Source organism: Apus apus, chromosome 4 (assembly GCF_020740795.1).
Source record: "Apus apus isolate bApuApu2 chromosome 4, bApuApu2.pri.cur, whole genome shotgun sequence".
Classification (NCBI taxonomy): Eukaryota; Metazoa; Chordata; class Aves; order Apodiformes; family Apodidae; genus Apus; species Apus apus.
Genome location: NC_067285.1, coordinates 15458749 through 15479964, shown reverse-complemented (window position 1 = coordinate 15479964; position 21216 = coordinate 15458749). Strand labels below are relative to the sequence as shown.

The following is a 21216-nucleotide window of genomic DNA, read 5'->3' as shown; positions in this document are numbered from 1 at the left end:
CAGAGAATCATAGGAAGAATATTCAAACCACTAAAACTTACTGAAACAAGTTTTTATATTTATCACGTCTAAAATTTCTGCTGGCTTTTTTTTTCTTTAGATTTTACTTGAATTAACCCACATTCAAAAAAATTTTAACCTTGTGCACTCATAACTACTGATTTTTATTGATACTGAAAATATAATTATTTCATCAAAATTTCAGTTTGTATCACAAAAAATATCAGAAAAATGCTACAATGCAGACTTTTCAAATACTTCTCTATCTAAGGGAACCATGCAACACTCAATAGATTACATTTTCTTTCCATGATAATAAAACACCAGTTTCTTGAAAATTTCTGCACTGGAAAAGTGGAAATGTATATTCAGCCTTTACCAGTACAATCTTTATCAGGAGGTTTTCTGTCTATTAGACAATAGTAGTCACGTTATCTGCAGAGCAGGACCACAAGAAGCAGAAGGGCAAGATGTGCCTGACAGCTTCTTTTGCCAAGAGAAATGAAAGGAAAAAATTTAAAATATTAGTTTAAGTGATAAGCAGTGCTTTAGTACATTACTGGAAGAAGAAACAAATTACCTGATTAGTTGCTAATGCATTGTCTTCTAGAGAAAAAAAGAATCAAAAGAAAAATTAATTCAAAAAAAGGACATAAAAAACATCACAGTAAAGGAAAGAGAAATAAAATCTCATAGAATATATCGAAAGGGTGGTGAAAAAGAAATAGGTAAAAACTATTCTGATTGTCTTGATTTGTAGTGATTATTCTAGATTTGCTCAATCAATAAGCAAACTCCTCATTGCCAGGACCTTAGAAGGTCTGATTTAAATTCTAAGGAATTCCTAGGCAGGGAAAAAAAAAACAGCCACAGAATATTTTTTAAAAGACTAATTCTTTAAAATATTTTAAGACATAGTATTTTGAAAAGAAAGAGGATGGCATTGAGAACTGATGTCAGAGCACATGGATTTCATACAGTAGAATCATAAAAATATAGGGGTTGAAAGGAACCTCTGAAGATCATTAAGTCCAACCCCTCCTGCTGCAGCAGGAACAAACAGTAGCTGGTCTTACAATAAATTGTAACTCCTTCATAAAAGATTTTTCTTTTACTGTGCATTGTATCTACTGCTCTGTGAAGTCAATCAGGAAAGATGGCCTGACTATCCTATGGCAATAACCATTGAAACAGGACTTACTAATGTAATGCTCCTGTGCTTTGCCACAGATTGGTTAACAATCTGTATCAGATAAATTCACTATTCCAACTCTTTTCCAATTCTATAAGTGTCACAACTTGTAGGAATACAACAAATTCCAGCAAGTTTGTCTGAATATAGCTAGATGCAATGAATCTGAAAACGCAGACGCTTCTTTCAAATAGTATGAGATTCATGCTTCATTACAGACCATAGCCACACAGGCAGAAAAGCTTTCTATGATTAGGCAGGAAGGAGCAGGAATTACTCCAAGAAATAATAGTCTAACTAATTCAGCTTTAAGTATTCTTCTGGCTGCTTAAAGGTTACAAGGCACCTGTACTAAAAAATAAGTACTTCGAAGCCACTACCACAGGAAAATATAAACAAATACAAGATGACAAAAGCAGCTGGATATCTTGACACGTGCTGTCAGCAGCTTTATGAAAATCCTACATACCTGAGGCTCCTCACTGATAAGTTTTCCTTCATTCAGCTCTGTAGACTTACGTGCTTGTTTACAAAGATAAAATGTGAGGAATTAATATGTATTTTTATCAAATTTTATGCTGTGCTTTGCCTGGGTTGGCCGCACAACCTTGTTATGTGACATAACTCCAGTAAATTTACACTTGTTGCATTTTAATTTTATTGCTGTTTAAAGATAATTTAAAAAAAAACACACCAGAAAAACAAAACCAAAAAAACCCCAAACAACCCTGAATAATTTCTTTTATCCTTTTTAAGTTTTATTTTAAATTTACTGTTCTTTAAGGGTGCAAGGGACTGTAACATTTTTACTGAGAAAGCTACAATTATGTAACAGTGTGAAACTGTTGAAAAAGACATCTGAAAGATGTCATGGCCAAGCCAATCACCCTGAGCATGTGTTTGGACTCTGACACTTTTCTAGCGATTTCTGAACACTGTGTTTTGCAAATGTTCAACTGTAACAGCTTTCTGAGCTATAGCAATGCCACGTGACAAAAATGTTCCGTGTTTTTCAGTATGCAGTTCCACAGGTAAAATTATTTCTTTTTGGGATAAGGTCAGTCAGTCCTCCTGCACAGCTTAACAGATGAAAACACTCAAAATGAACAAGTAATAAGTTCAGTAACAAGGTGAAATGGTGAGAGAGGGAGAGGAAAAAATAACAGTCTCGGTCAAGCCTCCCAATAACTTAAGTCCTGTCATAAGTTTTTTTTATTTATTTTTAAAAAAACAACAACCACCAATCAAATAAACAACTCTCCCATCACCAAATTTCTCCCTCTTCCCACACCCTTCAGTAACACATGGTATTTTCCCCCTTTCCTTTCCCCACACTTTTCTACTTCATTTTCCTTCTGTATTTTTTTTTTTTTATGAGACATTCCCAATGTTCCGAAAATAGATTAAACTCAAATATGTTACAGGCACCATAAACATACAACATTACTTCTCCATGGATGCACTATTCCTTCCAGAATAACTGCTGCTAAGCCCATACACACATAAACCAGGACACCAGTCCTTAAAATCACGGAACTTGCTTAAAAATTCAGTAATAGTTATTTGTATAGGTGCAGGTGTATACACAGATGCACACAAGTTGACCATTCTTCTCATACAGTAGAGAATGCCAAAACTTTACTTTGATTTTTAAAACAAATTTTTTTAAAAATAAATCTCACATCATTATTTCAGCTACGCAATTCTAGTGAGTTTCACTGTATTACATCAACAACTACTTCAATAATTTTCTTTACTTCACAGAATTTTATATCCTCACGTTCTACAAAGAGATAACAGTCAATGAAATTAGGAAACACTGAATACCTTAGCCCCCAAAAGAAACTTGACAGATTTCTGCTAGTACTTTCATGATTTTTTTTAGAAGTAACAAAAATTTCTGGGGTGAATTCCCAGCTAAACTCAAAAAATACAGAAACAGTTCTCTTCCCAGTTAAATAAATTTTTCATAAACAGCAGCAAAAAAAGAAGGCAATACTGGCAGTAATAAACTGAAACTTAATTTCCTGTGTGATGGAGACAGTTCTGTAGCACCCTAGTCTTTTCATGAATCAGCTCACTGGTATAGCAGTCTCTTCATAGTCTCTTCACTTTAAAAGAGATACTCAACATCATCACACCCCTAGGTCTATACGGTGCTTAAAATATAAATGTATCATTCCCAATTTCTGGACTAAAAACTTGCATTTCTTTGCTGCCGTTTCCCTGAGCAGATCAGGTCCTTAAGAGGAGCTCCAGCCAACACTGTCACTTTTGTAATGATATAGACTGTACCTTTCAGTGAGCACCTTTACATCGTATGCAGGGTTTGAATCCTTCAAAAAGAACCTACTCACCTCTGTGCCATTGACCATTTCTCCCTGATTATCATGATTATCACGATTATCACATACAGCTGGAGACTGGAAAGTCAGGAAACAATTAGAGTTTCTAGGAGAAAAGCCCACATCCAGGGGGGGAAAAGAAAAAAAAAAAAAAAAAAGGCATATCACATGCTAATCATCAAAGAAATCTCTTTTAGCGAACTCCTGGTAATCATCAAACTATTTACAGTCTAACACAAGCAACAAGAATCAAACCAACCCAGAAAGAAAAACTTTCAAACACACTTCTACAGTTACTAAAATTATCAGTTTAGATACTGGAAATGCCTTCTGTAACAGCATAAATAAGTAATGATCAATTATATTAAACAAACATGTAATGAAAAAGGTTTTGAGAAACAAAGCAATTATTTACTGAATGTTGAAGTATGTTCTGTTACATAGCATCTGTGTTCCTCAGTGAAAATAAAACAAGCATTAGAAAGAAGAATTTAGAAAACAGTAGTTGAAAATACTCAACTTGATATAAAAGTTCTAAAAAAATATAAAATGTGGATTATTAGTATAGTAAGAAAATTACAGTTTGGGTATATTTTCAAATGTCAACAAAGGACTGGGAATTCCAGCAGGACTCAGTATTCTACTTGTTCATTTTTAACTTTGTACCATTAAACTAACTTAAAATAAATTCAAACAACTAATGTACTGTGTTATTAACTGTTATAGTGTCAATTTGGGTTTGTTACAAGATTTATCTTAATTAGTGTATAATTATTTAACAGCAGAATGCACATGAAGGAGTCTGATAGTTTATAGCAAGGAAACTAATCTTACAATGCCCTTCAGGAAATCCCAAAGAGAACTTTTCTGTAACAAGAGCAATGGTGCAGAAAATCACAAGAAAACAGTCTTTTACCCAACCACTGTGGATGAGAGAGTGACAACATATCTCTCAGATGTATATTGATAGTATACATAAAATCAATATGATTCATGTCTGTCCAGGAACAGAAGCTTGTTTCACAAGAAAGCAAATGTGAATTGAAATAATAGAATTTTATTTTGAACACAAGTTGGTAATTTTCAGTCCTTTGGCCCTTGTATTTATTCTCTTCAAGCTATTCAGATTCCTTTTCACTTCTTAATACATTTACAAGTTAGGAGTGAAAACTGAACACAGAATTAAAGGAAAACCAGTTAAATAACTTTAAGTTTTAAACATAATACATGTCTCTGAAACATCAATACCATAAACAATGACATTCAGAAAATGGTTCCAGGTGGCTGGTATTTGCAGAATAAGCTTTTGATCTGCTAAAAGAGAAGTGGCTGAGGGCATGTTAAAAAAAAGAAGGAACATGAGCTTGTAATTCCACATTTTAAAGTTTGTTCTAAACACCTATGAAACAGAAAATACTGATAAATTTTCCTACTTTAAAAACATTAATATTAATATTTTTGTTTGTTAAAACATATGCTAAACAAACACAAGAACTATAGAAGCCCTTTTGTATACCTGACACAACTGGCATTTCTCACACATGCATGAATAGAACTTTGTCACTGCTTCATTTTCTCAATGTTTAGAAAGATCTGCAGCCAACCATATTATAAAAGACCATGGAAGCATGTGCACAAAAGGTATATTGAACACAGAGTATTGAACTACAAATGTTACCATGATAGAAGGCATAAATACATAAAGACATTGAAAATTAATAGTAGTAAGAGGTGTAAATATATAAATGTGTGATTTCAGCATTCTGGAAGAAGAAAGAAAAGGGCAGTTTGTCTTCTCTGCTTTTCATTCTGAATTTAAACCCATCTAATCAATGGAAAAACAGACCTTTAGGCTTTCTCCATAGGTAGAACTCAGCATACAATCTAAGCACACCTGCAGGAAAATTCATGCCTGCACAGAAAATACCAGTTTATATACGATATTGCTGTAATTCAAAATAAATTGAAATTGTTCCCAGGCCTTTTTTTAGTACTAAATGCTTTTATTTAGTTTAAATTTTATTTTAAAACAATGACTCAATGGCTGTAATAAAAGATACCAACAGCTACTTTTTTATACCTTCCAAACATTATGTTTAAGGTTGAAGAACACAAAAATTTTGCTTGAAATGTAAAAATATAATGCATGTGATTATTTAGAATATTGAATAAGTTGATACTATATGTCTTGACACATGCTAAATCACTTTAAAAACCACTACAAAAATTTAAGATAAAACACCTATATAGAATAAAGGGATGGAGAAGGTAAAATATAATAGACTTTAAAATCCCTACATTACCTAAGCCATCCCTCTGGGATGATACCAACAACCTACCCATGGAGAAAGAAGAAACAGACCTAGAATGGTTACTGTACAATCAATATACAGAATTTACATCCAAGCAAACTTTCCTATAAGTTCACAGAGCAAATTCTCAAACTAATATCAATATCCAATACAAGAAGAGCAAAATGCTTTGGGTACTAAGACACACAAGGAAAAGAATAGGGAAAAGAGAAAAATGGACAATTCTGATGTGTAACATGAATTGTTGGAAAGGCACTTTCATTAAAGGCATATTTTCTGCACCTTCAGATTTTTCCTTTCACATTTCCTCTTTGGCTTTTTAATTCTGTGCTTTATCCTACACCAAATGCCTTGTCACTTGGAGTAAACTCCTGCAGTAAGTTCTTTTTTGCACTCCTGTTAACTTTTACATATGAACTTACTACCATTTATACATTATTTTTACAGTCTGACATTCAAAATCTGTTTTACCATGAAAAATCCTTTTCTTACATACTGATGGCACATTTTCCAGTAAGTATCTGAGACACGATTATTTCTAAAATTGTATAATGTCTCAAAAGTGGTAAAGCAAATAATAACAGCATTTTGTCAAAGCACTTTAGGATTTCTTTTTCATGGTTAGCATGTCTAGTACCAATCATAGTACCCATTTAACTTTTAACATTTTATCACACTGACATCACCTGTAATACAACCTGACAAGTCAAAAGGTCAGCCTGGCTCAGAGCATACAAGAAATAAATAGAATTGAAAAGTTGTATTGAATGCATAGAGAATATTATAAGAAATCCAAATTTCAGAAGTCAGGGATTACATGTAAAAATACAGATCACTGAAACTTTGAAACTTCACTTCCTTTATTAAGTTGAGTGTCAGGAGAACAACTGAAGAGAGGAAATGAGTTTTTTATTTGAGAAGTGTTTTCAGTAAAGCTAAAACTGTAAATTAGGCTAACAAAATGCTTTCCTTACAGTCCAAGCATGAATACTGAACCTGTAGTTCCCTATAAACTACACTTTCTATTATGAAAATACAGGAAGTTAAAAAACTAATTTTACATTGAAGTAATTTTAGTAAGTCAAAGGAAGGGCTAACTCAGTGACTGATTATCTTTGCATACTGGAGATAATTTACCAGGATTAGGCTGGAACAGAGATTAGGTTCAAAATAGAATTCAGGTCTGATATCAGATGGGAATCAGACACTGGATTCACACTGAATGGTACTAAAATTTCATGAGTTATTCTCACATTGTCTGAGTTCAAATGTTACAGCAGCTTTGTTGGTGTGTCACTGTCTTACAGCAGCTTTGTTGGTGTGTCACTGTCATGATATCCTTAGACCACAGCCAGGTCGTGAGACAGAATTGTGCCTTGGGAGCACTCCTGTGACAGTATCTCAGCCTGGAGATTCAGGCTAGGAAGATCCCCTTAAGCCTACTTAAACAGACATGAAAACAGCCACTGGGGCAAAATGCTAGCCACTGTAACAAAAAGTAGGAAGACATCTGAGCCATTTTTTTTTTGTACCCAAGTAGGGTCTACTCAGGCAGGAAAAGCTCCCTACTAACAGCAGAAATGGGACATAAGAGAAGGCATTTAGGCATCTATCAGAGGAAACTTTTGATCTGCAATAGTGTTAAATTATTCTTTTCAACCTTTCGAACTGGTTACTGGCTTAAGAGTCAGAATTAGCTTTAAAGATAAAAATTAGTGTAAAAAACTGTAATAGTATTTCGTTTTAGAATATTTGGAAACACTGCAAGATAGTCTTCAAAAGACCTACTACATATTTGAACCTTAAGAAGATATAAGTGTATTTTAACAGTTAACTTCAGAATTTCTCTGAATGGTGGATCTATTTCAGTGTCTTTTAAATAATTTATTTTTCAAAGTTTATTCTTTTGTAACTGTTGTTGTTTTTTTTTTTCTTATTTATTTACATTTTAAATATTTCTTCCCCTTTGTGGCACTCTCTATCCCATAATAACCAGATCAGGTTAAATTATGTACAGACAACCACTGACCAAATATGTATCAATTTCTTGCCATTGCCAGGAAATGTCACTACGGGTAAACTACTACAGCTTTGATTGTATTATTAAGATAGTTTATGATCATCTATGTCAGTCTTCTCACATCAACTGCTCACAAATTCCTTTGTAATTATTCACTTTTTCAGTTTATTAGTGCAATTGGTTAGCAACAGACAGATGGCATAAACAATTGTTTATGCTTAGTGAGCAGATGATTTACAATTGTATACAGCTGAAGAAGGCTACATATTTTAGCACAAAAGAAGTAAATTCTTTGTGATTAATACTATGCTGAATAGAGGAAGATTCTAAGAATAATCACAGCATCTAAGATGAAGTTTTAAAGAGTCAGATGTAATAATGAGTATTATCTTAAAATATAGGGACTAAACATTGATAATTAAGCAACACCCGCCTCTGTCAAAAATTCTCTGTTTTCCTGAATTTTGCATAGCACAATCAAGTAGGTTTACTGTTTACCCCTGTGGAGGTGATACAGAAAATTTTTTGCTAGTGGATGATGATAAAAGAATCCTACTTTCTGATACCTGTTAACAGTTCATTCTATTAAACAATGAAGAAATGCAACTCATTTCACAATGAAATAAAAGTGTTTACCTTGAAGTTTCAGAGAACAGAAGTTAATGAAAACATCTTGATTTTCAGGATTAAGTTAAAGGAATACATTAAGCCTGTTTAAAACCAGGGTACATTTTAATGTTAACATCTATAGCCATAAAACTAACATTTAGATGAATCTATAATCTTATGTATTGTGCTGTTACACAATATTTATAAATTCATATACACATGCTAACTAGTGATCTACTTCATAAAGTTGCTTCTGCCAGAATATATATCACAAACTTAAAAAAAAATTGCTTTGCATGGTTTACTTTCTTTCTCCTAGCTTCTCTGTGTAGTCAGGAGTTTCCCTTCTGCACATTGCGTAAAGTTCAGCTAGGTTCAGAATACATTTGGAAGTATTTTACTGAGATCTTTACATTGTGATATTTTGCAACATTTTAGAAAGGGGCATAAAAAAATATTCTAACTTACTCTGCACATTTGACACATGCATACTGATAGGAGAGATAAGAATTTTGCGTTTGTGGAAGATTCCCTTATAACAGGAGTGAGACACCAGTGCTTGGACATGAAACTTTCAAGAGATTAATTTAGTAGAAATGTTGGTACTCAGTTTCTGAAGGAATATAAATATATTGGTAGAGCTGATAAAGAAAAGATTCCAATTAATAGAATCCCATTAACAATACTATTCCATACATTCCAGAGAGTGCCAGGGTTGCTTCTTGCAGAAATCTTGTATCTTTTAGATAGCTGACATTTGGGTTTCATATTATGGATGTCTGACTCTTTTCAAAGACAACTTTCTCTTTCCTACAGATAGACATGTTTAACAGTGTCCACAGAAGAAATTAACTGCATTTCAGGAAACAAACTTAACCTGTTCTTCCATTATTGATGATTTCTTTTTAACAGAAGATCCTGAGAGAACAAACTACTGTATCACTGACTGAACAGTCAATACAGAAGATCGAAATGCATCAAAGAGATAATAACTTCAATGAAAATACTTTCAAAGCTCAATAAACTAGTAATATTGTCCAGAAAACTATAATTTTGTCACAGAATTAAAAAAAAAAAGCTCATTAAACTAAGATTCAGCTGAAGGAAAACAAAAATTCAACTCTGCAATACTTAAATTTAATAACACAGTCAGCCAAATGCAAAATTCCATTTCCTGCTAGATCAAAGTTAATAGTTACATTTAATTATTTGATAAACCCAGTGTGTTCTATTAAAAGGCTGTTTTTCTTCAGCTACTACTCAAAACCTCCAGTGTAACACCCTCCCTCTGTATACATTTCACAAGATAGAGAATGTAACAACTTAGTGGAAGTAAAGGTAATTTCCCTAAAAATTACGTTTTTGCAATGTCAAATCCCCTGAAAGCATCTCATTGAAGAAAATATTTCCAAATTACTTTAAAGAGATTGCTTATGCACAGAAATTTGCAGAGCTGGACTGAGAGACAGAAAAAAATAGGACATCTACTAATTTCTATTCACATTCTGCATTCCTGCATTAATTCCATTAATGGAATATCTGTTGGCATATATGTTACACCAAATACACCAGTTTAAGGTCACTTACATGTTGAAATTATTAACCAGTGTACAGCACCAAAAACACATAAAATATATATTTTCTAAATCAGTATTTTGCTTAAAGGTACTGCTGAAAACATACTGAAATAGTTAAGTTATATTCACAATTGTACTCACCCTGGTAGAAGAATTCACCAAGGAACCATAGAGATTGCCAGTGTTGCACTTGAAATTTAAGTGTTGATCAGGATGGTTATTTGCCTCCCCGCTTCCCAAATCACGCGCTACTGACTTGTCAGAACTTGCAGATATTTTCTGGAAGGCAGTGCAAGTCATTCCTGTGAAACTGGATGGCTTGATCATAAAGGCCTCCAGAGCAATATTAGGGGATACCTGTGAAAATATTGAGAAGCAGATATGTTGCTAACTCATTAAGCATAATTACATTATTATATGTGCATTTTTGGATTTACTGTACATATCTTGTAAAGGATTGTGCATGCTCATGGCTTGTATTAGAAATAGTGTGACTAGCAGAAGTAGAGAGGTGATTGTCCCTCTGTACTCAGCAGTGGTGAGGCCACACCTGGAGTATTGTGTCCAGTTTTGGGCACCTCAATTCAAGAGAGATATAGAGGTGCTGGAGGGAGTACAGAGGAGGGCAACAAAGCTGGTGAAGGGCCTAGAGAATAAATCTTATGAAGAACACTCGAAGGAGCTGGGAATGTTTAGTTTGAGGAAGAGGAGGCTGAGGGGAGACCTCATCAGTCTCTACAACTGCCTGAAAGGTCATTGTAGAGACATTGGTGCTGGTCTCTTTTCACAGGTAATTAGCAACAGAACAAGAGGGAATGGCTTCAAGCTGCAACAGGGTAGGTTTAGACTAGATATTAGGACAATTTTTTTCACAGAAAGAGTGGTTAGACACTGGAATAGGCTGCCCAGGGAGGTGATTGAGTCACCATCCCTGGATGTGTTGAAGGGTCATTTGGATGTAGTGTTGGTGGATATGGTTTAGGGGAGAACTTTGTAGAGTAGGGATGATGGTTGGACTCGGAGATCCCAAGAGTCTTTTCCAACCTGAATAGTTCTATGATTCTATGATTCTCATGCTTCCATACATATGTACAGGGTAAGAAAGTAAAACAACCTATTTTAAAAACTGATGTAGAGTTCTATAACAACATAATGGGTTTGTTTGAGCCTTCAGGAATATATCAGTTATTATTATCAGCTTCAACAGAATCAATCCTGATTTAAAACAAAACAGTTATAAAGTTATAAAGTTAATTATCAACAGTAGTAGTAGGAATTATTTAAAAATTAACAATGATGTGCTTTGTACTTCAGAAATTAAGTAGAATTGTTTTTTTACAGATAATTTACCATTAGAATATTGAACATGACTATATGGTTCAATGCAATATCACATTACAGGTCTGTGGCCAACCCTTTAGTGAGGTGATGTGTCTAAACGGAGATTGTAGCACAGTGCAGAGATACATATCTCTACCCCTAACTAGTGCACTTGTTTCAGCACAGTCTTGTATAAGACATAAATAGCTCACTTTGTAATCAGGTTTACTAGCTTAGGCTGGTGCCACACTGATCTGACAATACAGTTTCTGTTTCCAGACACATATTGTTTTGGGATTTGTGAGTATGTATTTTGCACATTGATTGCAATATAAAGATACTTGAGTTAAGCCACAAACTAGTAGTTTTCTCAGAAGGACCAATGTACAAACGTGGCACTTATACATTACTGTACTTTGCTTCTGTTATGCAAGCTAGCAATACATAAGTACCTTAAAGCCACCCAGTAAAAACTGTTGGGAATCCTTCAGAATTTGGGACATCAAAAAAAAAAAAATGCTGATGACAATAAATTACTTCACCAAAGAAATAATAATTAAATTAATCTAAATAATATGTTTTTCATAAAAATATAAGGGCAGGATAGGGGTTAGCCTAACTGTGTAGAAGTCATGGTAACAGAACAAAGTAAAACTTAGCATGAGACACAGTGCATATCTTGCTGGTCATCTTCTGAACTTAAGGAAAAGTTTTTGAATGCGCATTCTTCAATCACTGATGATTCTGCTTATGTCCAAAATGAAAGTGCTAATGTCTCATTAAGCAATTTATTTTAATTTTTGTCAAAATTAAGACAAAATCCAGAAGCTTTCAATAAATTTCAGGGTTTTCTTATATAAAAGCAATATCTATATTACTTTAAAAGTAGAACTAACTTAAACATTCCTTGCAGTTTTTTATATATTCCTTTAACATCCATTAAAAAAATTAAATTTCCACCTCTTCTGTCCTTGCCTGAAGGTGATTTTTTTTTTTACACTTGAATAAAAATGTCAAAGATCACTGAGAATCTGATTAGTTTTGTATTAAAAACCCAGTGGCTTTTTATTGAAAATTTCTAAAATCTAAAGCCATATTATGGCTATCAAGCTATGTGACTCACTTAAAACTCCTATGTGGTAACAGGTTTTATTTAATCTTGGGGAAAATAATTTAATTATTCATAATTTCATGTTTCCTACTGTAGAATGGGCATAATATTAATTCCCTATTTCACATTTGCGAGGTGATGGCGAATAAGATGTTTGCTAGATAATGTTGTAACAAGGATTCAAGTGATTTGACAACAGTGAGCTCTATTGCTTAAATTTTGAATATTAAATTATTTAGATACATGGGCTTTTCCACTCCCAAACCATACCTGTAAATGCCTTACAATGTTCAAACAGTGTGAACATGCCATTCTCAGCATATAGAAACAGATGGCTAAAATGCAAGGTAAAATAGTGTTTATTATGTACAATTGCAAAATTAGCTACAAAATGAATACAGACAAACCCAAGAGCAAAATTATCCATGGAAACAAGCCAGAGTCAGGTACATATTATGAAAAGCCACAAGCTAATCTTGTCTCTAAGCAGTACAGATATAAAAAAATCGTAATTTGATGTCCATTTCCTTAACCTCAGCTAAAGGCATCACTCAGCAGAAGGACCAAAGGGGATTGTTACCTGGGTAAGCTGAGAGCAGCACTGAAGGCTGTAAAGACTGGGAGCACAAACAAAAAGCCACATTGCAATTAGCCTAAAATATTCTAAAGTCTCACCAGGTGGAAAAAAAAACAAAACAACAAACAGAAACTATCCAGAGATCATTTTGAAATCTATTGCACATGCCTGAGACAAGACTATTGAGATAAATTTTATCATCAGCAGGAAGCCTTCCTTTTCAAGCTGCACATCTGACATGCATACACAGAAATAAAATAAAAGCAGGAGCAAAGAAGTGCCCCAGAAAAATAGTGAAGAGAAACTAATTTGGGGGTGCTGAGAGATACAGACCTATCCTGGACACTCTTACTTTCCCAGGGTACCACCTGCCTTTCTGGCTGCCCCAAGGGCCTCTGAGGGGGCTCCTGTCCCCTTCCTTCTGGCCCAGTGTCAAGCTGAGGCTCCTCCAAAGCCTCACCCGAACTCCATTGCAGCTGTGCCACAGATTGGTCACCAGGCCCACCACTGGCCAGATGGTGGCCTCCTCACCATGGCCTGGTGGCAACCAGGTTATGACTGGACCCAGTCACCATCACCAGGCCTGACCCTCAACCTGATCTGCAACCTCGCATTCCCTGCCTGCCCTTCTTACCACCACTAAGGATGTGCCCCTGGCCTGGGGGTCCCCCGGGCCTGTCCCACTCCCTGGCTGGGGGCAGTGGGACGGGGGAGGCCCTTGCAACATCCTGACAACAGCCTTTTGTCTATATGATTTCTCTAAGATTTTAAATACCATACAGCAGAATAACATCTTTGTTTTACTGTTATATGATTATTACATGAAACATTTAAAAATAATATCTTACATATATATGAAATTATCTAGAGTTTGAAATTTGCTACTGGTTATTTTTCCAGCAGCATGTTTTGTATGCCATATGACAGCAAGTGAAAGTTATGGAGATGTAAATTATGGTAACTATCCTGGCATTATTCTGACCTTGGAATTAGTCATTACGCAACCTCATGGAACTGGAAAAACATTTTTATCTTCCAAAAATTATGTACAGTAACAGTCATGGCTTCCAAGTAGCTTTTCAATGTCTAGAGAACACAGTCGTGCATATGCTACACAGCTTACTTAGTAGTGGCTCCTTCTTTTCAGGATTTGTATTAAAAGCTAGCAGCTTCCTAAGCTTTGGGGTTTTTGTTTGCTGTTGTTTAAAATAAAATAAAATAAACAGATGCAATTTCTGCAAGACAATTTGCTGGCTGGCCTCCCAAAGGAACAGAAGTGTTTGCTATTTCATGAGAGGGCACCAAAAAAGTTCCACAGCTTTGTTTATTTACAAATGGTACTCAACAGTAAATTAATTCTCCTACAGAAAACTGTAAGAAGTAAAAAGATAAAGCAGAAAGGCTGGTGACACCAATCTACTTTTGAGTACACAAAATTACTGTTTACAGTAATGTCAACAGTTTCCAGAAGCAGTGACAAGACAAAAAATGACCTTTGGCACTTGGCATTTAGAAGATAGTTAAGCATAAAGGAACAGGGCTGCTGTAGTTGTCAGATTGCAAAATAACTTCTGAGGCACATTATTGTCTCTATGTATTAAATATATAGTTTTTGCAAATGTGATTATTTTATGAAAATGGGAATTAAATAAACTTTATATAGAAAACAATGCAATATATTTTTGTCTTTGTTTGAAAGACTGCTTTTCTAAAAATGTACAGTAAAGGCACTAAGCACTAAGGTCATTATGTCATTTGTCTCAGCCTATAATCCAGATCAGCCTGTAATTCCTTTTTTTTTTTTAGCTTTTACATCTGAGTGCTATAATTAAAACTAGCATCAAACTTACTTTTAAATAGTGTGTTCATGTAAATGCAGTGGACAACTAAGGAAATTATAAAGGATGTTTAAAATCAAGCAAGCAAGCAAACCAGCTCAAGAAGCAATAAGGTTAAAATTCTAAAAAGATAAGTTTCAAGCTTCTGTTTTAGATGCATTTCTGTTATTTAGATGTTGAAATGGCAAAACACCCCCAGTTTCTCAATGTCTAAATGTGAACCCCTTATTATTCAAATAAGAAATTGTGTAGACTGCAGTTCACTTCTAAAAACCTAAAGCTACCCACAAATCAGTAAACTTTATGACATGATACACCTTTTTTGATGATTTTCTAAATGCTTTAAGCAAGTTCTGTCTAGAATCCTCTCTGAAAGGCATGTTAAAATCTTCAAGTAACAATGGAGCAACCTGTCCTCTTATTAAAAATTTAGTCAACTTGGACCTTTCAACATAAACCCATATACTATAGTGGTAAGAACAATAGAAACTGAGTGAATAGTAAGAACACTAGAAAAATAGTGTTGTGAACAGTTTATTCTAAGAATAAATACAATAAATCAAAGTCAATAAGAAATACTTTAATACCTTCAGTAACAGAAAAAAAAAAAAGTTTTGGTCTTTCAAACAGAATCCAGGAGAAGAAAAAAAATATAAAAGACACAGACTGCAGGTATACCCACAAAATAGACTATGCTGGTTTACACCATCTCACTTCTCTATATACTATTTGGTTGTAAAAATTGTGATGAAAAATGACATTTTGAAAAGAAATTCTGACAAAAATATTTCTCATTTTATGAAATACCTTTGATATAACTTGAGTATTGCTGGTTAGTATTTGACTTGCAATGTGTTCCACACATCGTACAATCCTGGTGCAGGCTTTGTCTTCCTTTTGAGCCATCCACAACACATGGTCGTCAACCGACATTATATTGCTGGCAATTTCAATGAGAGCATCCCCAACCTAGAGGAGGAAAAACCCAAAATTGGTAGTCTGGAAACCCCACAAAAACAGGAAAAGAGTACACAAGAGTACAGTTGCAAGCAGGCACCTTATTTCTCTTGGTAACCATCATTCAAAGACAGTCACAATTCTATTAAGAAAATTCAATTGACTGAAAAATAAAACCCAAGAAAAGTAAGGTGAAACTGACTTAGAGGAAAAGCTTTTTTATTTCCAGTTTTAAAGCTTATCTTCAAGATACACCACAAAAAAAAATTGAGTCTCTCATTGGGTGATAAATGGAATAAAGGAAATATCACCACCTTTCTTATACTACTTAAAACTGATCATGTGCCTCTAAAGAACTGCTTTATGTTTAATCTCAGGTCCTTTGAGGGGAGGGGTGGGAAAGAGGGAAGAGATGTTTGAAAGACATTTTTGCTACAGACATAGTGGGATAAATATTACAGAGTTACTGAGGTGTAACTGTTGATACAAACCTGTATCATCTCATCGACTATACAGAAAGTGAACATATAGCTTTGAATGTTTTAGTTCACTTTTGTGGTTAACTCAAAGTGATAAATCTTTGTTTTGCCAGATGATGTTTTGCAGATTTTGGTAAGTATGACCAGGTGTTTCAACTTTGTATTAGTACATTACATTTAGAAAGAATAAATGTAATTGTGAATATTTTTTTATCATTATTATTTCCAATTAAAATGAAAATACCTACTTTTTTAAATTCTAAAACTTCAGTGGGATTTCAAAATTAACATTACCATTATCTTTGAAGGCAAAGGTATGCCAGAAATATACAAGATTGTCACAAAGAAACCTGAATAAAAATTTATACAGAAGAGAAAAAAACACAACTGGAAGTAATATAGATAAAGAGAAGTTCAAGAGGCTAAAAAGTATAACTAATAGAAACAGGAAAATGTGGCAAATTCAGTGGGAAGGAGAAAATGAAATTCAACAACAGTGAAAAATGTTTAAGGAATGACTGATGTTGTGAAGTTAGTTCTGCATTTTCAATAAAAATACATAAATTTGTCATGCATAGCAAGGTACACAGAAGACATGCCACTATATGTGAAATTTTATGTTACTGTTCCTGAAATATTTAATCTGTTTTTTAAGAACATATTTGCTAGCTAATTCTAGACGGCTTTTGACAATGTGACAAACAGATTTATCGATATGAATAATAATAAAACACATTAAGAGACTGGAGTGATTAATGAGAAATTATCAAAGCATAAAACAATCAGCAACTTATTGAGAGCAAAACAATAGTCTATAAATATACAAAAGTAGAGGAACAAGAAGAGAAAGTAATTTATATTCACTTGTGCCCTGTAATAGAGCAAGGGGCAAAGGATTCAAACTCGAGCATAGGAAGTTCCATCTCAACATAAGGAAGAACTTCTTTACTGTGAAGGTTACAGAGCACTGGAACAGGATCCCCAGAGTGGTTGTGGAGTCTCCTTCTCTGGAGACTTTCAAGACCTATCTGGATGTCTTTCTGAGTGATCTGCCCTAGTTGGTGGTTTTTGTTTTTGTTTGTTTGTTTTTGGTTCTGCTTTGGCAGTGGCATTGGATTTTATGATCTTCAGAGGTCCCTTCCAATCCCTAATATTCTGTGATTCTGTGATATTACAATTAAATGCATTAAAGAGAAGCCACAGCATTAAAAATTTCAAAAATTTGGGTAATACATGTACATCGGCCTGGCAAAATGTTGTAGTATAGTGCAAATATGGCCTCATTGTAGCTATTGAAAGTCTCTTGTTTAAGAGGTAAATCACCAGATAGGACAAAGTACCAATAAATTGTACCAAAATTAAAAATCCTGTGCTGATTGGGAGTGACACTCCCTAGAGAGGACATGCAGAAACTGTACTAGTTTAACTAAAATGATTTTTCAATTACTTCGATAAATTATAGAAAACTTCTGTGTATGTATTTTCATTAATTTCTAATGGTTTTATAACTGTTATTTCAGCTGCTAGTCAATTTCAAACTAATGTACCTTTGCTCATATGTTGCCTTGTATGTAATGAAGTTCAATCCTATTTATAATAACATGAATGAGGCCTCCTGTGTGAAATTACTGACACTTTAACTTCGCATGTATTTTTGTACTTTAAGAATGAGAATTAAGAAATGGATATTAGTAAAGAGCTCTATTAACGAGGAACCTATCTAGGAAACTTGAGAGATAAAAACAGTGTTAAGCTCAAAATAGAAGAATTATCAGGTGAGAAATGTAGAGACAAGTGGTGGAGACACAGATGTTTCAAAACTGCAAACCAGAAACTGAAACCTGTTTGAAAGGTAATAGAAATCAATTAAAATATTAGAGATGGTGCTCAGTTTTAATGGATAAACAAAGAGGTTTTATGGGTAAAGCCAACTGTTCCTTTTGGTTGGTAAATTTTTGTCTTGTCAGGAAGCAATAAGATCTTATCAGGATTTTGAGTCAAAATACACTTGTAGCTTTGAAACATGATTCTTAGAGATCACTTAAGAATTCACTTTACATCTGGCATCAAATTGGCACTAAAATGTTAACTGTTACAGCCCCCAGAGCCAGAATGGAATGAACACTGCCAAACCAAAAGAAAACACATGTTTTAACTATAGCTATCATATGTACAAAAATTACAGGTTATGAAATATTTGTGCAAGCAGTTACCCTGAAAATTAACAGTAAAAGCTATGATGAACATTGTTATTCTCTATGAAAATCTCTTTTTTTCCCATAGGGTTTGCATAACTCTCTGATTAGGTTTCCACGTAAAAATGTCATACATTATGCTAAAAGTTTCTAAAAGAAGTTGTACTTGCAGACACATTTTCTTCTCTTCACATAAAGTAATGCTAATAAATGCTTTCAAACATCCTGATGAAACGGAGAAAACAAAAGAAGCATGTGGAACCCCAGTGGCCAGAAAGAGAGGCACCTTGGTGAGGTCATTCTCATGTTCTACATGGTAGAAATTAAAATTAGAAAGAAAATTAAGGAAGGGGCTTATTGAAAATCAAATTTTATTCCTAAGAAGCAGTGCTTTTGTCAGTCAGATGAGGTGGCTTAGTTGTCCTTTTTGGCATAAAGAAACACATCACAGTATATGCAGAACATCTGCAATCAGAACATCAGCAATCAATTTTCGAAGCTACTCTTCAGTGTGTTCCTGCATATATTAAGTACAGGGCCATATGTGAAGACTTCACTTGTAAGTGATACTTTTTTTCAGCATAGAGAAGATATCTTACATCTTCAACTGCATCCACAAAGACGATTAACTTTTCCATTATATAAGCCAAATATATTACATCCATTTTATCTGCAAAGTGGGAAGCACCTCTTGTGTAGGTCGTCAGCTGGCGGGAAAATTCAAGCACGGTTGTCAAATTGATGTGCATCTGAAAATACATCAGAATTGTTAGGTGTAATAAATTAGCTAGCTTTGTTCTCTTCTAAAAACTAGAGATCACACACATTTGTATAATGCTTGATGGATTTTCAAATGGAATAATATGCATCAGTAGTATCATGGACACAAGTTTCAGGGGCATAGGAAAATCTTCAGCATTAGGTATTAGATTTCATTGCCATTGTCTGAAGATACGCCCACAATGGGACAACAAATTTTGAAGATTTTTGTCTACCTTTTGTAGACTGTAACCAACTGGCCTAATAAAATACTGTACCAAGCTACTAAGCTTACCTTGCCTGTATGTTCAGAACAACAGTATCAGTGGGTGTTCATATATACAGTGGTGCACAGGGGAAAAACTAGGGACAATGGTAGTGAGTTGAAAGAAGAGAAGTTCAGACTGGTTATGAAGGAAATATTTTCTGCCATGAGGAAAGTCAGGTATTTGAGCAGGTTACCCCCAGAGGTTGTGGAGCTTTCTTCTTAAGAGCTTTTAAAAAACAGAGTGGTTAAAACCCTAAGAAACCTAGCCTAACCTCATTGATTAGCTTGCTTTGAGCAGGAGAATGGACTGGATTGTGGAGTTCTTCCTTCCAATTTTTTTTAATTTATTTTTTTAAAATCCTATTATCCTATAGTTCTACTGTCTCTCTTTATATAGACTTTATTTAAGTATGAACATATCTGAAAACTAATTTTCTGTAATGCTACCTAGCACTACTGGAAGAAGAACTATCAAGGAAACTGAAGTGATAAAAGTCAGTATAGCAGTTACAGGTCTATGTCATCCCCTGTGTTTTTCCCCATTATGCTCTTTTTTCCTCAATTTCTATACATTGACTTTTTAATCTCTTCTCCCTTTTACTTATCCATTCAAAACCATTTAAGGCACTGCTGTTTTGGAAGACATAGAGAAGGCATTCTAAAGTAGACGTCATTCTGCAGCTCTTTTAAGTATATTATGGACAATGGCAATGAGGAAAGATACTTCAGCTGACAAAACTTTGATACAGGATTTCAAGAGAAATCCACACCTTTCTGGTACAAATGCATTAGGGGAAGGCATGAGGGGACTGAAACGGAGCACTAATCACCCTGCCAATATTATTAATGGTCATCTAGACTCCAAGCACACAGAGAGGAAAAAAAAAATAAAAATAAAGGCAATAAATGATGTGCACTTTTTCCTACTACAACTTCAATTAGCAAGCACATTGTCTTTCAAATAAAACATGTTGCTAAAAGCCTAGCTATCTCAGGCTTGTGGTTGACCAGATATTTTCTTGTGAGGTATTCAATGAAATCAGTACTAGAGAAAGGAAGGCCTTGATTTCATAATGTTACCTGACTAAAAGCATGAAGAACTTGAGTTACTTCTTGTGAATAAGGACATTCAGAATAGTTTTCTTCATCCCAATGTCCAGTTCGATTACATTTACGCCATGCCTTGGACTCTTCTGCGCCACTGTGAAAGCCGATGGAGTTAAATGAATACTGCAGACAGGGATGGTAAGCTGTTATCCCAGCCAAAGTTTTGGGCCATCTATGAATAACATGATAACAACAAATTGAATGTGAAACATCTTATTTTCAGGCAACTTATAATATAGCAACAATATGCAGAATATATGAGACAAAAGGCTATTTTAAATTTTACCTCATTACGTTCCATAATAAATTACTTTTTTTTCCCTTGGAAAATATCAAAATCATAGAGGTTCGAGTCTGGTTGGCCACACATTAATTCTGCAGTAATTCCAGGAAGGTCTAAGGTGCTGAAATCTATATGGTTGACATTTTCTTTACATTCATCTTTTCAGATTGCACAAAGCAGAGCAGTTAGTCCGTAAAGCAAAAAACCCCCAACCGATTACTAAGTGCTCAAAAGATAAATGCTCAAAAGGTCAGTTCAAAAAATTCA

At 34.3% G+C, this 21216-nt stretch overlaps 1 protein-coding gene across 2 annotated transcripts in view; it reads right to left on the bottom strand.

The window, feature by feature from the left end:
• ADGRA1 (adhesion G protein-coupled receptor A1) overlaps window positions 1–21216 on the bottom strand; it is a 258712-nt gene that overhangs the window by 98353 nt on the left and 139143 nt on the right. Inside the window, exons 9-12 of one of the 2 annotated variants that reach the window (XM_051618700.1) lie at window positions 20640–20838; window positions 19132–19281; window positions 15709–15870; window positions 10197–10412 (exon numbers count right to left, since the gene is read on the bottom strand). In XM_051618700.1, the coding sequence (XP_051474660.1) occupies window positions 10197–10412; window positions 15709–15870; window positions 19132–19281; window positions 20640–20838 (727 nt within the window). Of the gene's footprint in view, window positions 1–10196; window positions 10413–15708; window positions 15871–19131; window positions 19282–20639; window positions 20839–21216 lie in introns of those variants that run through there. The other variant, XM_051618701.1, reaches the window with a different exon arrangement.